Genomic DNA, 19,195 nt, shown 5'->3' with positions numbered 1-19,195 from the left:
CCTCCTCCTCCTCCTCTTCCTCCTCCTCCTCCTTCTCCTCCTCCTCCTCCGGACTTCTTGGGTCCTTGGTTGACTGATAGGCACTAAGCAAATAGCAGTCATCACCATGGTCATCTTCACAGCTCCAATCAAAGAAAATAGGAAGTCAGAGCAATTCAGTGATCTGGGGTCCCAAAGCTAATGAGTGTGTGTAAGTGTATTCCAAGAAGAGCTGAGACTACAGCTTCATCTTTGGAGTCAGGCCTGCTGGGGGGGGGGCGGTCCCTGTCCTTGATGTAGTTAGTGGATGTATGAGGTGATGAATGTATGATCTAGTGAAACTTATTCTAGGCCCTGGATTCCCAGATTTCCTTCTCGGCAAATGAGAATTGAGAACACCTCTGTGAAGCATTAGAATCTTGCAAGGCAAGTGATGTTCAAAACTTTCCCTGCTAGGAGTACTGTTGTGTTTTCCTAACACCCATGGTGTATTCTAATGAACAAATGTTCAAACATAATGAACAAATATGCAAATATTAAGTGGTTGTTGTAGAGTATTCGAAACACTCAGCAAAGCAAGAAGGAAATAAAAATTTCATTCCCAATCATCTTCTTGGTGGGACTTGGATGCACAGGAGTAATGGATTCAAGTGTAAGGTAATGTGGGGGCGTGGGGGCCCGGTGAACCCTGGGCAACGTGTGCCCTGAGCGGTAGAGCAGGAGAAAGACGCCCCGTCTAAACATTATTTTTCTTGTTCCCTTTGTCCTGCAGCCGATTTGGAACCAAGTGCGCCCGGTGCGGCAGACAAATCTATGCCAGTGACTGGGTGCGGCGCGCGCGCGGCAATGCCTACCACTTGGCATGCTTCGCCTGTTTTTCCTGCAAGCGCCAGCTATCCACCGGTGAGGAATTTGGCCTGGTTGAGGAGAAGGTGCTTTGCCGCATCCATTATGACACCATGATCGAGAACCTCAAGAGGGCCGCCGAGAACGGTACCCATCCCGCCCAACCCGGCACCTAGTCCCAGCCCTTTCCTACGTTCCCTAGCACCCAGGTTCGTGGTCCGCACAGTTGTACCGGCTGAGCCGTCCCTGGAACACCTGGAGGCAGCATGGGGTGGGGCTACACGTGGAACGTGCGCTCTGGCTCCGTCATTTGCATGGGCCACTAAATCACTACCGAACCTTATAAGACTCTCACAACAGCTCCGGGCAGCCTACCTGCTCGTTGGCCTGCCGGGTAATCTCCACCCCGTTCCACTGGCCAGCTGCCTGGACAGTCCAAGAGATAAGATATAACCCACATTCTTCCCACTTCCTTATGGGCCACACAAAGCCAGAGGCTAAGGGTGGGTCATCTTAGATCAGAGGTTCTGAATATAAAAATTTAAAAGTGATCGGTCTCTGAGTCTTGGAGACGCGGCTTTACCATACAATGCCAGCAGATGAGGTTTTCTTTTTCTCGTTGGGCGTCTTTCCATCCTTCATCTGCCCATCATACCTAGATGTTGGACTAGACTGTTCCTTGCTTGAATCTCCTTTGGCTCTGGCATGATTTTCCCAAGACATTTATCCTAGAGTCTTGGTGAAAGTCTTCAACGGGGCACGAGCAATGGGGCTGGGGCGCGGAGTGATGTAGAAGAAGAGGAGGTGAGGGAATCCTAAAAGGGAAATGGAGCCATGGACAGAGGCAGCAACCCTTCCCATGGTTCCCCTGTTACATCCTTGGAATGTGGTTGCATGCGTGAAGCCTTACAGCCCTTTTTAGGAGCTTGGTGCTATATTCCTGTTCATAGCTAGAAAAGCAGCAGAGGTTATCTGCAGTCTGTACCCTGCCAAAGCTTACATCTTGTAGGTCTGCTCGGAAGCTCAGTGTCTTACCTATCATAATACCGCACACTGCACCAAGCTATATCCCCTCCGCTAGAGAAACCCTTTCAACAGCCCGGAGGCTCCTGGAATGTGGTTGCCTCTGAGTTTCATTTTTCCATCTAAAAAAAATCTAGGCACACTAACTGTTATCCTGCCTGCTTTTCAAAGAATATTAACATTCACACAGCTTCTCTAGTGAGAGGAATATGGACCACCCTACCTCAATTTCTAAGCATCAGTGGGAGGGCTAGTAAGGGACAAAAAAAAAAAACCCAAAAAGCAAACAACAAACAAACAAACAAAAACCGTGTTACTGGCCATGACCTCACCAAGGCCATCATTTTCTCCTGCTGGGATCAGTAGCTAAGTGGGGAGCAACTGAACTTGGTGCATGCTGAAGTTGCCTGTATCTATATAGTTTGGCAAGTCAGCAGAAGGGGTGGGCTCAGGAGTCAGAGCTTCCTCTACACCATGGTTAATCAGTAAACCACAGCCTCCTTTCACTCCTGGACCACCCAGGGCCACCCTTAGCCACGGCCTTGCCAATGACAGCCTCTGCAGGGAAACTTGAACACTTGGGGCTTCAGGTCACTGACCATCATCAGCATTAGCTATTGCTTTTCTTTTAAACAAAAACAACACACACACACATTCATTATAGAAAAATGAAGAGACATGGTTAAAGAAAAAGTTGAAATCATTCTGCATATCATTATCTCCCTGTTTACGTTTCTATTTTTCCCTTTGTACATGTAGTTTTTTTTCTTTCTGCATAGTTTCCCCCCCTAATTAAAACATTACAGCAAATTGTAAGCCGTGGTTATCCCTGAGTGGTGGAGTCACTGGTGACTTTTCTCCCTCTTTGTTCTTGTCAGAATTTTGGGCTTTTGGTAAGAACAGTGTCTCATATTTGCATTCAGAAAAACGAACTGCTAAAATATATATTATTTGAATATATTTGCTGGTTTACAATCATAGTAGCCAAAGTACTATAAAGCAGAAAGACAACACTTAAGATATATCCCAGTTAATAAATTATACTTTGGAGAAGATAAAATGTAATAGTTTTAAATACTTCAAAAGTTGCCGATGTAGCACGCCTTTAGTCCCAGCTCTCGGGAGGCAGTCAGGTGGATCTGTGTGAGTCAGGGGCCAGCCTTATCTACAGAACGAGTTCCAGGACAGCCAGGGCTACACAGAAAAAGTCTCAAAAAAAAGGTGGGGGGAGAGGGTTATAGCTCCTGCAACTCTTGCTGTTGTTGTTGCTGCTGTTACTCTTCCTCCTCCTCCCTTCCCCTTCCTCCTTTTCCTCCTCCCTCCCGCTCCTTCCTCTTTTTAAGTCTCCACCTTGATTTCCCGCCAACTCATCTAAGACAGACGGTGGGGGTCAGCTCGGTTCCAATTCCGAGGCAGAGGATTTGGGGTTCCCAGTCAGGAGCTTTCTTCTCTCTGACCCTTAGTTTCCTCTCTTAAAAAAAAAAAAAGGGTTATAGTATGGAAAGGAAGCTCTGGGCTCGAGGACTAGGGCCGTGGGATCCCCGCTCCCAGCCACTCGCTCCTGACCCTTCCAGGGACAAGCTCCCCCCCACCCCGTCCTTTCCAGGCTGCCACTAGAAGAGATGGGGACGCGTGGTCAGCCGCTTCTGTCGCCCCCCAGGGAACGGTCTCACGTTGGAGGGGGCAGTGCCCTCGGAACAGGACAGTCAGCCCAAGCCAGCCAAGCGCGCGCGGACGTCCTTCACCGCAGAACAATTGCAGGTACCCAGGGCGAGCCCAGAAGTGTGTGGGCGGGGCCTCGGAGTGGGCGTGGCTGTGCGGGACTTGTGGCTCCGCCCCTTGTGTGTGTGTTGGGGGGGACCCGCGTGAGACCGCGCCAGGGCTGAAACTGCCTGGGGCGTGGCCTCGGACCCCGAGCCTCTGATTGGGCGGAGGTCTCAGGGCCCTTCTGCGCCCCACAGGTTATGCAGGCGCAGTTCGCGCAGGACAACAACCCCGATGCGCAGACGCTGCAGAAGCTAGCGGACATGACGGGCCTCAGTCGCAGGGTCATCCAGGTGGGGCTCCGGGGTCTCGGCCTTCAGGTCTGGGGCGGACCTCAGGGAAGCGCTGAAGCTCGTAGTGGTACGGATGGTCGCGCGTGCACGTGACCGCCCCTCTCCAGTATGGACTGAGGTCCCCAGTCGGCACGGGTTGACCCTTTTCCTTGATTACTGAGAGTGCAGAGGCTGTCGTTCCAGGTGTGGTTTCAAAACTGCCGAGCGCGTCATAAAAAGCATACACCGCAGCACCCAGTGCCGCCCTCTGGGGCACCCCCGTCCCGCCTCCCCTCCGCCCTGTCCGACGACATCCACTATTCTCCTTTCAGCAGCCCAGAGAGGGCGCGTATGGTCACCTTGCACGGCTACATCGAGAGTAAGTGATGCGGAGTCTGGGTTCGCCAGGCCAGCGGGGAAGGGGGCGCTGAGGCCTGCTCCTGGGCTTCGTTTGAGGGGCGGGGACCTCAGGGAGGTAGCCTGGTGGATGAAGATGTGAAGCTGGTCAGTTTCTCTCCCTTCTTCAGTGAGTTGAGCCCTTGGTAGAGGGAACCAATAAAACTTCAAGCAGCCAGTGAGCATGTGAGCGGGATGAGGGCTATAGGGACCAGGGAGTCTGCTTCTGATGGGCAAGACAGTTTAGGACAGAACTCAGGTGTACGTATGGTTTTCATTGCAGTGATTCCTACAGGAAAGATGCTGGGTGGGAGTGTCCGGAGATGCTGGGGCATGAGGACTGCCTCTGAGCAAGCTGAGCTCTGAAGGATGGGGAAGATTTACTGAAGCGCATAGACTGAGGAAACTGAAAAGTGGGCAAACCCTGGCTCAGAAGGCATCCTGGTATGGGTGCATTTGGGGAGCAGAGGCCAGGGTGGCATGACCACTTAGGGCTGTGAGACCTTTGGACAAGTCACAGAATCTCCTCGAACCTATCTGTTTCCTCATCTGTGAACTAGAATAGTGATAATACTTTCAAAGGATGTTGAGAATTGATTGACATGGGCATCCAGACTCTGAGTACTTCCTGTGTTCTTAGCACTGAGATACAAGAGTCAATAAATGGGACTCACTCACATTCCAATGGAGAGACAAATCCCTCTGTTTCAGTCTGTCTATCTCTCTTCTTTCCTCCTTCCCTTCCTCCTTCCTGAAACCCATATGGGTGTGATAGCAAGTGTTGTGCCACCGAGCTATGGCCCCAATAGAGACAGTAAGCACTAGAGGGGTGGGTTTGTGGTGGTGAAATGACCTTGAAGCTGGAACCTGGATGAATGAAGCTTGGCTTAGATTTGTGAGGCATGAAGAGTCAGTGAGCCAGCTACTGAGCAGGTGCTTAATTCAAAATCTCTTTCCTTCCCTTTGGGGTCCTTTCCTCAAAGCTGGGTATGACCAAAAGCGGGAAGTCGGGGGGACATACACATTCATACTTCACTTTCAAACAATCATCTTAGGCTCCAACTAAAAGGGGATCCAATTCTTGCTTAAGGAGCACCTTCTTTGTGCCAGAGGTGATGCCCTCTCAGTCTCTAGACACTATATAGATGAGGGAACGAAAGGGTCCACTGTAAGCTCCAGGGACTCTAGTGATCACATTTGGGCTGTGGTGTAACTGGCAGGGATCAAATCCCACCCTTGCCACTTCATAGCTTGGTGATGTTGGGTGAATTTCTTGGATCACCATCCCGTTTCCTCTTCTGTAAAAACAAGGACAATGAGAGTAGCCACCTCAAGGCAGTGTCGTGCACATCACCGAGATAACTGGCTTAAAGGTCCCATGTAGTACATACATACAGGCGAAGGCTTAGCTGCTTTGGGATGCACTGTGGGTTTAGTTGGCAGAGCAAGGATCAGGGTCCTGTCTGCTGCATCAGGCTGCCAGCTGGAACTGTCTCTCGATGCAGTTCCATTTCTGAACCTTCTGCTCGTCAGGAGGGAGCTTTTCCCCTTTTGTTTCTAAACAATGACTTAATGTTCAGCTTGAATAGAACCTATTAAATACTTACTGAAAGTGCCAAAGACTGGGGACTCTCTGGTTACCGGGGTCTTGGCAGCCAGCTAATACTTGGTATGTGGTTAGTAACGGGTCTAGGTGACTTCTGTTGAGGGTAGGATCAGTTTTATGTGTTCTGTTGATCAAGCCTAGATCTCTCTTTGCTTCTAGAGCAGGAGCTGTGCTTTCCTTTCTGTTCCTGGAAGTCAGAACACACCTCTGTCGTGTGACTTAGAGGACAAACCAGCAGTTTACTTTCCATGGAGTCTTGGGTTTTCTGAAATATTAAAGCTGTAAACTGAGTATAGGGTTTAGAAACAGATCCCAGAGGTGAGGTTGGGGGGAGTGGCCTTCTACTTTTCAGTCAATGAAATTCAGTGCTTAGAATTTGATTTCAAATCATTAAAAGAAAAAAGAAAACCACCACCTTTGGAGCCAGACTCCAAAAAATGTGCAGACAGTTATTTGAGTAATTTGAAGCTGTTCAGAGATTTCTTGAACACCCAGGGAGTTAAGAATCCTCAATCAAATACAATTGCCTTACCCTGCAGAAGAGAGAACAGAGTCTCAGAAAGGCACAGTGGCTTGTCCTAACTCACCCCTTCAAGTATCTGTCTAGGCTCTTTCTGTGAGCAAGTAGGACAGTCTAGAGAAGAAACGGCAAATGAATGCTGTGCTGGAGCGGTAAAGAGGGACACGCAAGGGACTTGGATTGGAACCAATGATGGGCTTTCCTCACCAGGTGTTTGTTGTTGCTGTTTTTGTTTGTTTATTTGCTTGAGGCAAGGTCTCCCTGTGTAACGCTGGCTGTCCCAGAACTTGCTCTATAGACCAGGCTGGCCTCTAACTCAAAGACACTTCTGCCTCTGCTATCAGAGTACTGGGATTAAAGACGTATGCCACAACTGCCCAGCTTTCCTCAACAGCTTTAGATGTTGGAATAGGGTACAGAAGTTCATTAAACAAATATTACAGAGTACTTTGCAAGGGCTTGGAGAGATGGCTCAGTGATTAGGAGCCCTGGGTGCTTTTTAAGAGGACAGTGGTTCAATACCTAAAACCCACATGGCAGCTCAAAACTGTCTATAACTCCAGTTCTAGGGGTTCCAGTGTCCTCTTCTTCCCTCCATGGGTACAAGCCACATAAGTGGTGCACAGACAAAAAAAAAATGCAGACATACATGGAGGCATACATGCAGGCATACATACAGGCCAAGCACCTGTATTCATAAAATAGCATTTAAAAAAAAAAGTGCTTTGCATATTCTAGACCTCATCCTAGGTACTAGAAAACCAGAACGGTTTGGGGGAAAATCACGCTGTCATAGAGCCTGCATTCTAATTGATGAAGAGACAGTGTTAAATGAGCAATGAAATTATACGTAAGTCAGGTGATTAGGGCTAATCAAGGAAGGATGAAATGCAGCAGGACAGGGACTGTTTGTTGGGCTGTAGTTATGAGCAGGGCAGTGACACATAAGAACAGGTTGTCTTAGGAGGCAGTTGGTAAGCTCTCTTGGTGATGCTCTGGAAATCAGAATGTTGAGGATGAAGGTCTGAATAGGTGGGAACATCTTTGTTTGCAGGAGGGGGTTTGTATATATTCATATTGGGGTGTCGACTTATCAGTGAGCTGGGCCATAGAACCTGATAAAGCCCTTCACATGTGTAGCATTGCAGCCAGCTCAGTTGAGACCTTTCCCGGGGCCATCCAGGCAGCAAGCAGCGAAGATAAAACTCTGGGTTAGTGATCAGGCTTCAGCTTGCAAAGCACACAATAGGTGGGGATCCTGTGTGGAGCCTGGGGGATGGGCTCCAAGGCATCCTCTCGTCCACAGGTCAGGTACAGTGCGGGCAGGTGCACTGCCGACTGCCTTACACCGCGCCCCCTGTCCACCTCAAAGCCGATATGGATGGGCCGCTCTCCAACCGGGGTGAGAAGGTAAATGGAGCCTGGCTATGTCTGGTGGGTCAGAGCCGTCCTGCTGGGAATGGGTTTCTGGCAGCATTCCCTACCACTGAGTGGTTACCATGCCACATTGTGGCAGATCTCTCAGGCCCCCAGTGTGGCCCCAAGGCAGTCATCAGAGCAGCTACTTGTGTGTTCCATGTGCCCAACTTCTCTGAAGTCCTCTTTGTAGCTCTGTCCTTCCTGTCCCTTGGCGGGGAGGCCTTCTTATTTACTTATGCTTTGAGGTTCTGGGGTGGGTTTCTATCCCACACCATTCTACTTCCCCATTACCTGTGGCTTTCTTCATTTGTCACTGCCTGGAACTATTGGCAGTAACTACCTAGGGCCAGTAGGTCTCAGGACAAGCAGGTTCCAAACAGGTTCAAGTGGCAGGGCCTTCTCTGTGGATGTGAATCTGTGGTTGCTCCAGGCATCGATACTGAACACCCTCTGAGGATGCATAAGTGTTGCCCAGGCTGTGGCTTTGTTTACCCTTGTCCACCTGAGAGTTGAAAGTCTGCTTTAGCTGTACCCAGGAGTGGCTGTGAGCCTTACCACTTCAGTTCTGAAGCACCACAGTTAGTCCTCAATGCCGTGACTCCCAAACAAGTCTTTATTTCAGATGAGTAGAAAGAGAGCCTGGGTGAGGGGACGGTGATGAGAAACGAAGCCCTAAGGATGCTAAGTGGGGTGTGGGGGATTTGGACTTTACCAGGAAGCAGGGACGTGGGGATGGTCCCCAGTGAAGCTGAGTAGGGTGAACACATGAGAAGCAGGAGCTCTGAGGTGCCACTGTTCTTAGCAGCTCTCAGTCTTGGTGTACTTCAGAATCCCAGAGGCAGTTTGGGAAAACACAGATCCCCAAGCCAGGGGAAATGAGGAGCAACAGACACCAGCCTGAGTAACACTGCCTCTTGTCATTCTGAAGGGCTACCCAGGGAAGAGAATACTCCTTCCAGGGCAGGTTTTCTGCCATTGCTTTCTGAAACCTGCTGTGTGCAGAGCTTGCTAGGTGGTGGACACCATGGGACAAGGGCTGGAAGGTGGAGGTTCAAATAACCCAGTGGTTATTAACTATGATAATACTGCATGAGAATCTGGTGCACAGGTGCCAGGTAGACACTCTCTGAGCTTCTAATCCACAGTGAGATCTGCTGATTGTTGAACTCCTTTTCAGTTTGAGGTTGGCACTTTACACATACTGGTTGACACTCCTTTGGTGTGGACATGATCTTTTCATTGTAAAGACAGAGAAACAAGTTCAGAGAGGTGGTGCTCTTTGTTCTGGGAATGCCAAGTATTGGGATCTGAAGTCTGCATGGTTTCGTCATTGCTGTTCTTGTGCAGCACTTTGCTGTTTATACTTTCTCTGACCTCGTCATTCTTGGCATCCCTTAGGGGCCTTATAATGCTCTCCATTTCAAGCCCACAGAAATTGAGGCTCAGAGCAACACCCAGGCCACAGCAAACGTGGCAGAGCTGACTGGCATCCTAGCACCACTGACTTGAAGCTGGGGTGTTTGACCTTTGAGACCTAACACTGGTACAGAGGAGGGAGAGTATAGAACCTTTGCCTTCAAGGGCTGTGTGGTTTAGCCCAGGTTTTGGGTAGTTACTCTCTAGGGTGATGGAGTAGATAGAACTCGGAAGATTCAGAAGAGGGTGTGGCAAGCTCAAGGGGAAAGGCAGGAAAGAGAAGGACGTCCATGTCAAAAGAACACCTGATACACAAATGCATGCAGAAGACAGAGCTTGGAAGACCCCTGATGCCCAGTGAGGCTGAAGCCCAGGGAGGGGGAACTGGCAGAAGCCATGTCACAAAAGGCCCAGCTTGTGGATCATTTGAGTCAGGGGAGTCTTGAAAGTGCACAGGGTTAGGCTCAGAGGAGACCCTTTATTTCTCAGATGCCTCACTGAGCTGGGATTGTGTCTGGTTCAGCCTGAAAGATGTGCCAGGCTGGGTGATGGCAGCTTTGCCTCTGGGTTCCTGGCTTCTGGGTTTGTCTGTTGAGCCAGAAGCTCTGTTGCTGGGCTATGTCCCCAGCTTTGTTGCCAGGAGTTCTGTTGTATTGTCTGTGTCCTTCCCGCATGACCCACTACCCTCTTCTGTTGGCCTGCTTGCCAGCTCCTAAGCACCTCTGCCAGCCACATCTGCTCACATCTGCATATGAGTGAGGTCTGCTGTGTCACAAGTGTGGGGCAGGACAGACAGCAGAGGAAGGTATTAGGAGACCTGTGGGGAGACTTGGAGTCCCCATGGGGCTGGTCCACTCATGTAGGCTAGTGCTGGCACTGGGGCTGGGTGGATCTTCCTAGCTCCATCATTTGGTGCCATAGACCTGTTACATTTCCAGAACCAGATTTCTTCCTGGTCATATACCTGGATCCCACAGCATTAGGATTTAAAAGGGTCTTAGAAGTCAGGGCTAGGCTGGCCTCCATCAGGTGGGAAGAATGCAGCCCCCAGAAGAGAAGAGTTTTTGTTTTGTTTTTTTAACAAGAGCTCAAAGCCAGGTGTCCTTCAGGCCCAAAGAAAAGCTATATCCAGGGTTTGGTGAGGAATGTTAGAATCAGGCCACCAGAGTACCAGATCTGTGACCTCCTCCCCCTAAGATCTTTGAGTACAAATAGCTTCTTGCAACTCCAGTTTCTGCCTCTGCTAAATGGGGCTATAATAGTTTCTGACCTCCTACGATACTGTTAAAATGAGAAGCAATGTGTGTGAAGAGCCTAACACACGTGCCTGGCGCACAGAAGGTACTCAGTAGCTTTTGCTTATCAGTGGTCCTCTGTATATGGAGGCTATTTCTATGGATGCCTGAACTATATATACATATATATATATGTATATACATATATATACATATATATATATACACAAATATAAATATATATACACACATGATAAAGCACAATTCATAATTGGGAAGTCAGGGATTAATAAAATGGCAAATAATAAATTACCACAGTTGCAATGTGTTGTAGTAATAGCTCCACACATGTTCACAGGATCCAGAGTGAAGCGCATGGTGGGTCTCTGCTGCTGCTCTTGCTCTGAGAGATTTTGCCATTACTATTTACACATGAGGAAACAGGTTTGGGGAAGGGACGTGAGCTGCCCAAGGTTTCACAGCACGTAAACGGAGAACTGGGGCGTGATCCCAGGTCTAAGCTCTGAGCCCACCATTCTTCTCCAGGTCTGACAGTCCCCCAGGGCTGCTGCGTGCAGAAGGCACCAGTTTAGACACGTCCATTGCCCTTTTCTTGCAGGTCATCCTTTTTCAGTACTAACGCTGCCGGCGCTTGCACATCTGTCCATGGGCACCACACAGCTGCCCCTCAGCCGCTGAGATCCAGCATCCAGCTGCCAGGGATCCACCACCTCTGCATACACCCTCACCCGCTGCTGTCCTGCCCTCTGCCAGTGGCCCCATCAACCCAGGCCCAGTCTTTCCCTCTCCTGCTGAGAACCAGAACCCACCAGGAGCAGCAGAGTCCCTCTCTGGGAAGGCAGGCTCCCTGAAATGTGGCATCAGCATGAAAACAAGCAGCCTGTCTTTCCTCATCAACTGGGAGTCATGCTTAACCACCCAGCAGATCACAGCAGCAATGGCTGATTCAACGGAGAGTCAACAACAGCCTCCTATTTCACAGGTTTTCTTCTCCCCCATATTGGCCTTTATTTACTACTTCCTTGGAACCATCTCCGAATTCTGAATAGCCTACAACCCCCAACATTATATACTCTGCTGCTTTTGTCTGGAAAACTCTACAGTGTTTGTGGGATGTCCCCAAAGGAAGCTGTGTTCTAATTTTATCATTTCCATCTGTCTGGTTATGTCAAGTTAACTCAGAAAAAGAAGAGACACTGACCAACCCTGAGAGGCCCAACAGGGCAGAGATGGAGGCCTGCCCAGATGAAGAGGCAGAGGGATGGGCAGGGATGGGTGCCAAAGATCCCCCCCCCCCAATTGGCTTGGAGGAGAAGGACTGGGTACGCTGGACGTGAAGAGGTGATGAGAGTTTCATGGAGAGAAAAGAGGAAACTTGTGGGGGGGCTTCCCCCACCTAATTACCCAGCAGGAGTCGTGGAAAGGATGGCATCCAATCTGCACGATGACACCACTGAATGTTTAGGTGGGCTAGCATTAGGGACCCTTGTTGGCCACTTTTCAGTCCCGAGATGAGGGCCTGAGCCAGTCTTCTCTAGGGGTGGGGTGAAACTATTCACGAGGACCAAGGAACAGAGCCCAGAGAAATGGCAGCCAGAATATTAGTTCTGATTCATCCCCGAGGGAAGAGAGGTGCCCATGGCCTCAGTGAGTACATGCCAAGCCTAGGATTCCAGCTGGCACCAACTGCACAGAGCCAGCTCCACCCACTCCTAAGAGCAGAGGCCAGCTCTAAACAGAGGTCTCAGGTTACACAGGCTCCCTGCTTTCTGTTTTCAGGGGATGCCCATTTGTCCCAAGCTTATCCTATAAGTCTAGAACCACTTGGTGGCCTGATGCACTTCTTCTCACCAGAGGCTGCCTAGCAGCATGTGTTAGCCAAAGTCTTCCTCCTTGTTTTGAGAAGACTCCAGGACAGGAAAGGCAAATTCATAGTATGTATGCAGTTGCTGTTCCTGCTTCACCTGTGGCAGACATCGCTAATCGATCACAGCACTCTATCTCTCGGAGTCTGGATAAGGTTTCAGAATTCCCATGCTTGAAGTTGGGATGAGACCAACATGCTGTTGCTACGGGACCTGGAGGAGGGTTAGGCATGGGTGACACCCTAGAGGGAACTTGCATCTTTTCCCTTCCAAAAATTGTCAACTGACTGAGGACAAAGAGAAAGCACCTCCCAGAATGTTGTGAGTGTGGTTTGGTTCAGAACTCTAGCACCCTGTGCCAGGCACTGACTCAAGCAGGAGGAACCTGGCCTGATCCCTGACTTTGGGGAACCCAGATCTTTCCTTTGATTTTTGCTCCTAATGATCAAAACCCCAATTGCAACCATGTGGCAAGTGGCCATCTGAGCCCAGATTGCTTGGTACCCACTCTGCCTTGAGCTTTCCCCCAGGGTCTATTTTTTGTGTGGATCACGTGGCAGTAGCATGTTGCAGTTCAGACGTCTCCACTATCCTGTTCAGAACAGCCTGGGAATGTACAGGCCATCGAGGCTATTTATTTAAACACACACACTCACACACACACACACACACACACACACACACACATGCACACACACAAAGGGGGGAACACACACAAATGGAAAAAATTGTAAGCACTTTTTTTGTAAAACCAATGTCTGTTTTGTTACATACCTTTCATGTTGTGCTTTGTAAATGTCTTATTTGTGTAATAAATAAAGTTAATGCGAGTAGAAGTGCCGGCACTTAAACCCAGAATGCCATGGGATTCTGTTTTTTCTTGGTAAACTCTTGTCAGTTAAAGGCTTAGGACCTGGCTTTGGTGTGAGCTGCTGCTTGGTGTAATTCTAGGAAGCTGGTAGCACAGGCAGTGGACTAAGGCACAGTGATGGGTTTCTACTCTGATACCGTGTTGTCCCTGTGTATTGACTACTTTGTGGGAAGTCAGGCTACTTGCTGATCTCTGTTCTGCTTTCTGAACACCAACTGTCTGCTGTGTCCCATGCTGCTCTGCAAACTCAGAGTCCAGTCCTGCCCTGCCTCGGAGGAGATCTCCGTCTGGCCAGTGCTGTCAACAGACATTCCTTGAGTATTTTGGGGGCCTGAGGGGCGAGGCATCTGAGCTGGATCCAGTCCAGTAAGATTTACAGACTAGGGATGAAGGCGGGAGTGTTGGGGGAGGGCAGGGAAAGAGGTTCACAGGGATCTGCTGGGGAAGAATCCAACATGATGGCTTCAGCTTTAGCACCAGACAGACTTTCATGGTGGCTTTGTCAGGTTCTAGAGCCACACATATGCACAAGAGTTCCTGATTAGTTTCTGATTAGGTTGTCTGACTAGTTCCTCTGTAAAATCCTTTGTTCAACTCAAAGCCTTGGGTATGGAGGGTAGAGCTGCCTGAAGGGGTCGTTCTCACCTGCTTCGTGCTTCGTGTGTGTGTGTGTGTGTGTGTGTGTGTGTGTGTGTGTCTGTGTGTGTGTGTGTGTGTGTGTGTGTGTCTCGCACCAGTGCACTGCATAGAGGCCCTAGGTATATTCATTATTTTCCTCAGTAGCTCTCTACCTTACTTTCTGAGACAGTCTCTCTCTCTCTCTCTCTCTCTCTCTCTCTCTCTCTCTCTCTCTCTCTTTCTCTCTCTCTCTCCCCCTTTCTCTTTTCCTCTCCCTCTCTCTCCCCCTCTCCCTCTCTCTTTCTCCCTCTCTTCCTGTCCCTCCCTCTCCCTCTCTCTCCCTCTCTCTCTCTCTCTTTTCTTCTCTCTCCCTCTCCCTCTCTCTTCTCCCTTTCTTCCTCTCTCTCTCTCAACACAGAGCTCACCAATTTGGCTAGACCAGCTGGCCAACAAGCCAGAGAGAAGCTCCTGTCTCTATCTCTGCAGCACTGGAGTGACAGGTCCAGACTGCTCAAGACCGCTGTGCTTGGTTTTTCACCTGGGTTCCAGGGAATCAAAAGTAAGGTCCTCAGGCTTGTACAGCAAGAGCTGTAGCAACTGAGCCATCTTTACAGCTCCTTTTTTCTTTTCTTGTACTCTCCACCCCTAGCTTTCTTTCTGCCTCTCCCTCTAGTTTATATTTCAGATATGTATATGATAGAGAAATATTTGTATATGATAGAAAATATACACTTAGTTGTATGTATAGTCGAGTGTGTATGTGGTTTTTTTGCTAATGTACCCTCTGTTTTTGAAAGCCTAGTTTGAGAACCAGCAGCAAAGCTCTCCCCTGTCAGTTTCCTAGGGTAAGTAAAGCCTTACGTTAGGAAAAGGGAGATGACTTAGGAAGGGAGAGATGGCTTCCCCAGGTCTACTCGCTCCATGGTGCAGCTAGCTAAGGGACCTAAACCTCCCTTGGCTGATGTCTCTCTGCACATCCAATCTGAATTCCTAGTTTGAGGTTTGTTTGTTTGTTTGTTTGTTTTTCCCCTGCAGATTTCTGTTGATCTCTCCCTAGCTTGACCCTGCTTCTATCTCCACAGGGCAGTCCCAGTAAACCATTGATCATAACCTGGTATCTAAAGTGGGGTAACCTCCACAGACAAATAGTCATGCAGATACAGGATGCTTAGGGCCCAAGAGTAGCCCTGGGATATTTTACCATCCTCTCTCTGGGGTGATTATATGCACAACAAACAGATTTATTTTTATTTCTATTTCTGATATATAACCTTGGCTGGCTCTGGAGCTTGGGATCTGTCTGCCTTACTCTTCCAAGTGCTAGGGTTATAGTGGCACAAATTGATCTTTAAGGTCAACGTTGGTCACCTGCCAGGTGCCAGCTTCCTGAATTATCTCATTTAACTCACTAAGCTGCTCTACTGTTTGAGAGGTCAACCACTACAGCAACACTTCATCACGATTTTATAGACACAAAAGCTGAGGCTTAGGGAAGTGACTTGCCCAAAGTTGCATGGTAGGTGGCCGAGATGGAGCTTCGGTTTGAACCCCAGGTAGATACCAAAGCACTTTACAGATCTAGAGGGAAAGGCAGTCCTGGGGAAAGGTGCCAGTGGGGAGCTACTGAGACCTAGTGAGTCACCCAGTGAGTCACACTTCTCAGAGCCACAGATTCCCCCATATGCAGAAGACTCTCACCACTTAGTTGCTCATTCAGTAAGAACTAGACATCATGAGGTGAGGATTCTTGAGCTTTCTGTGCATAAGAAGTAATTGGGGATGCACTTGCCCAACCCCATTTCCAGACATTCTGAGTGGCAAGTCTGGGCTTAGGCCCAGGTCTACCAAGGTGTCACTGAAGCAGGTGAAATGGGAGCATCTTCTAAGAAATTCTTCTAAAGCACTCACCCTTGGGGCAGAAAACCTTTATTCTGAAACCCAAGTTGAAGCTAGGACTACAGCCAGTTTCCCAGGCTAGCTGTGGGCAGAAGGAAGTCCCTGGTGAGATACCAAGGCAGAGGGGCTCATGGCTAGGACTTCTGTGTGGATGTTGGCAGCCAGCCCTTGCGACAGGTCCTGATGATCCACTCATGTTCATCATCATCTGTAGGGAGAGAAGCCAGTTACTCCTGGTACTCAGTAGGACCTGCCCAGGCTGGGAAATCCCTCGGATGGGATCTTGGGGCCTGCAGTGCCTTCTAGCACAGACTGCTGGGCCAGGGGTTTGTTTAGCTCTCAGTGGCTGGAGCAGACCTTTCAATTGTTTACAGCATCCCTCAGCAGAGTGGCTAGGCAAAAGAAAACTGGACCCTGAGTTAGAGAAGAGTTCATAGTGTGAAGGTGGGGCTGAGGAAGAGAGCCAGAGCATTTGGCCACTTTGAGTTGGCTTGATCCTGACAGGCAGTGACAGCCTTACACTCAGTCATTCATCTGCTGACATACCATGAGTAGCAGTCCCACTGCTCTGGGCTAGACCTTAGCACACAGTGCTAGGATACACAGCCTTAGGTAGGAAGTGGGAGGTGCAAAGGAAGAATATAGTTATGCTGGCATTATACTTAGAGGCCCGAACACATCCTCTCCCTGCACTCCATCCTCATGGCCTCTACATAAGTAGAGTCTTTCCTACCACTGGGAAGATGAGCAGAGGCTTACTAGGAGGCTGTCACTTGAGCCCAACCTCTGGGTTAGCATATAGGAGAGCCCAGGAGGATCTGAGCCCATGGCTGCTGCTTTTCCAAGCCTCACAGTTGACTAAGCCCCAATCTTCAGTTTGTAGAGCAGCATCTCCACTTCTCTGTCAGGGACCCTCTATGGAATTTTGTTTCATTTTCCTGTCTTCTCTCTTTCTCCTCTACACACATATCCAGATCCAGCCCCCTCCCCCACCACAACAGGAACCCACTCCAACGGCAGAGCAGGCACCCCTAAAATTGCATGCAGTTCTATAAAATATGCCCTCCTGTTTTGTGTGCAAATGTGTTTTTAATTTACAAGAATGGCACTGTGCTGTGAGCCACATTGTATGAGACTTCTGCTCTGCTGTAAGGTTCACTTTTCCTGTTCTTTGCTTGTTGCCCATGCCTCATGTTTCATAGCTAGCTGCACCTACGGCTGACTCTGTCCTCCTCGCAGGACCAGCACTGGGACAGAATTCTGGGGCTCCTGCCTTTGTGGATACATGGGAGAACTTGCCTGGGTTTTATTCTGAGAGAAGCACCATGGGGAAGCAGAATTCTACTCACCTGTACTCCCACCAACCACCTTATTGCCTGCCCTTCCTCATCTCCCTGTCCTTCTATGCCATCCTTGTCCTCTGGCTGGCTACCTCTAGACCACAGAAATGGAGGTGTTTTCCCCTTACCTCTCTTTAACCCACTGCCTCAGGTAGGTGAAGGGGCTCCCCATTCTCTTTAGGTGATAAAAGCTGGAAACTGGGGACCAAGGGGAGTCCCTGAAAGCTGCAAAGCAGACAGCTATTAAAAACCTTCCCTAGCCTAGGGACCTGCCTAGGGGCACCCTCCTAGGAAAAGCGCCAGACCTGCAGTGGGAAGAGGTTTATGAATAATTGGATGTGCCACACAACCCCTGTATCTTATTGGGTCTGTAACAATCCAGCAGGGGTTGGGAAAATCATGCTTATTCACAGAACTTGTCTCTGGCCTGTGAACTCTCAGCAAGGTCATCAGCAGCCGCAGCCTGACTTCTCACCCAAGACTGATGATGCAGGAGCCAAGGTTGCTTCCAGAATGGCTATCCCCGTCTACCCTCATTATTTCTTTGCATGTGACTCAAGACAAAAAGCTTGCTGTTGAGCATGCTCTGGCCTTGGGGGACTGACCTAAGCAGCCCGTGGCCTCAGTTTCCCCAAGCAGGCTGCCTGATTGTCCTAGCTGAGGCTGGCAAGCTAAGGGTGTGTGGTGGGGTGCTCCACTGATGTGTCAGCACACAAGGAGTTAATCGCTGGTGGAGCCCACTTTCGCCACACTGTGAGCAGCCTGGTTGATAATTACAGTTCTGAAGTCTCCAGGCTATTGGAATCAGTGCAGCTGCAGCCTCTTCAGCGGTAACCCCTGAAACCAGACAAACTGGGTGTATTGTGCTGAACCAGTCCTCAGGCCCCTCCCTGATCATTACAAATTGACAGCAATGGACTTAACAGCCCTCTTTACTACCCTGTTCACTCTCTACCTGGCTGCATAGCCACCAATTTGAATCACAGATGCCTTCTCTCGGGCAGCTGCTCCTCCACCCTCCCTCCACCTCCTAGCGCCTCCTCACTGGCCCTACCACGCCAGGGTGAGGCTGCCAGAGCACATTTCATCAATATTTAAAATGGAATTAAACCTGTAGCTTTGATTAATGCCTCCTGGAGCCCGAGAGTAGTGATTACTATTTTGCAAATTGCGATTGTTGGAATATGTTAATATGATTGTCTGAGAGCATCTTCACCTTCTCGGGTAATTTTCCTCCTTTTTTTGGCAGGAGGGGAGAAGGAGGGAAGGAAAGCAAAAAAAAGATGGGGAGAACACCCCCACGAACTCTTTAATCAATTGTAAATGATCAGCCTTGGCAGAGGGAGGTGGGGGCGAGGAGTGGAGGGAAGACTTCTGTGTGTGTGCATTTAGCAACATCCTAAGGTCTGGGACCTTGTTGGCCTGGCAATGCCGCCCTGGGACACTATCCTAAGGAAGTCATCTAGTTGTCTCCATGCTGATTAGAATCAAGAGAACAGAAAATGATGTCCGTTTCTAAACTTGGGAATGGCTACTTTGCTGTCCATTCACTCACTCACTCATTAATTCATTCAACCAATGATTTCTAAGTACCTTACATGCCAGCAACCTACTGGCCTGGGGAAGAGGGCAGTGGGTTCTCACTGTAAGCCATGGGGAGGGGATACTTAGCAACTAGCAGAAATGACAGTTCTGAAATTTATATGACAACAGAGAGGAAGTGCTTTTGAAGAGATAATAAGTCAGAATAAACGAGATGATGCAAAAACAACAAAACACTGCCCACCCCACAACAACAACCACAGCCATCCGTGGACTTTTATAGGTAGGATGCCCGTGAACAATTGAGGCTTGAAGGAAAATTAAAGGTGATACAGTGAATTGTGGCAAGGCAGTGGTAGATGCAAGAGCTTTCCCTTCCTGTTCTTGGTGTTCCCCATATCTTCTTTCTTTTATGGTTACTGGGAAGAATTTTAAAATAATCAATTGGCTTTTTTTTTTATCCTGCCCTGCAGTGCAATGTCTTGGTGCTTTTTATGTGTTCTACTCATTGAAATCCAAGATTTCTAGGTTCCTAAAACTACTAATACTCCTAAAAAGTAAACCAA

At 49.1% G+C, this 19,195-nt stretch overlaps 2 protein-coding genes across 6 annotated transcripts in view; one reads left to right on the top strand and one right to left on the bottom strand.

Annotated features, from left to right (window-relative positions):
• Lhx6 (LIM homeobox 6) overlaps positions 1-13,217 on the top strand; it is a 24,186-nt gene extending 10,969 nt beyond the window's left edge. For 3 of the 5 annotated variants that reach the window (XM_031370037.1, XM_031370039.1, XM_031370040.1), the window contains exons 5-9: positions 752-972; positions 3,509-3,609; positions 3,810-3,905; positions 4,089-4,263; positions 11,096-13,217. In XM_031370037.1, coding sequence (XP_031225897.1) covers positions 752-972; positions 3,509-3,609; positions 3,810-3,905; positions 4,089-4,263; positions 11,096-11,175 — 673 coding nt within the window. In that variant the 3' untranslated portion in view covers positions 11,176-13,217. Of the gene's footprint in view, positions 1-751; positions 973-3,508; positions 3,610-3,809; positions 3,906-4,088; positions 4,264-7,712; positions 7,817-11,095 lie in introns of all 5 variants that reach the window. The other 2 variants (XM_031370036.1, XM_031370038.1) reach the window with 1 other exon arrangement.
• Positions 13,218-15,761: 2,544 nt separating this feature from the next.
• Positions 15,762-19,195, bottom strand: part of Morn5 (MORN repeat containing 5) — a 30,112-nt gene continuing 26,678 nt past the window's right edge. Inside the window, exon 5 of the mRNA XM_031370035.1 lies at positions 15,762-15,955. Within this exon, the coding sequence (XP_031225895.1) occupies positions 15,882-15,955 (74 nt within the window). The 3' untranslated portion in view covers positions 15,762-15,881. The remainder of the gene's footprint in view (positions 15,956-19,195) is intronic.

This window comes from Mastomys coucha, unplaced genomic scaffold (assembly GCF_008632895.1).
Source record: "Mastomys coucha isolate ucsf_1 unplaced genomic scaffold, UCSF_Mcou_1 pScaffold15, whole genome shotgun sequence".
Classification (NCBI taxonomy): domain Eukaryota; kingdom Metazoa; phylum Chordata; class Mammalia; order Rodentia; family Muridae; genus Mastomys; species Mastomys coucha.
Note: the sequence above shows the minus strand (reverse complement) of the source record. Positions and strands in the feature narration are given on the sequence as shown.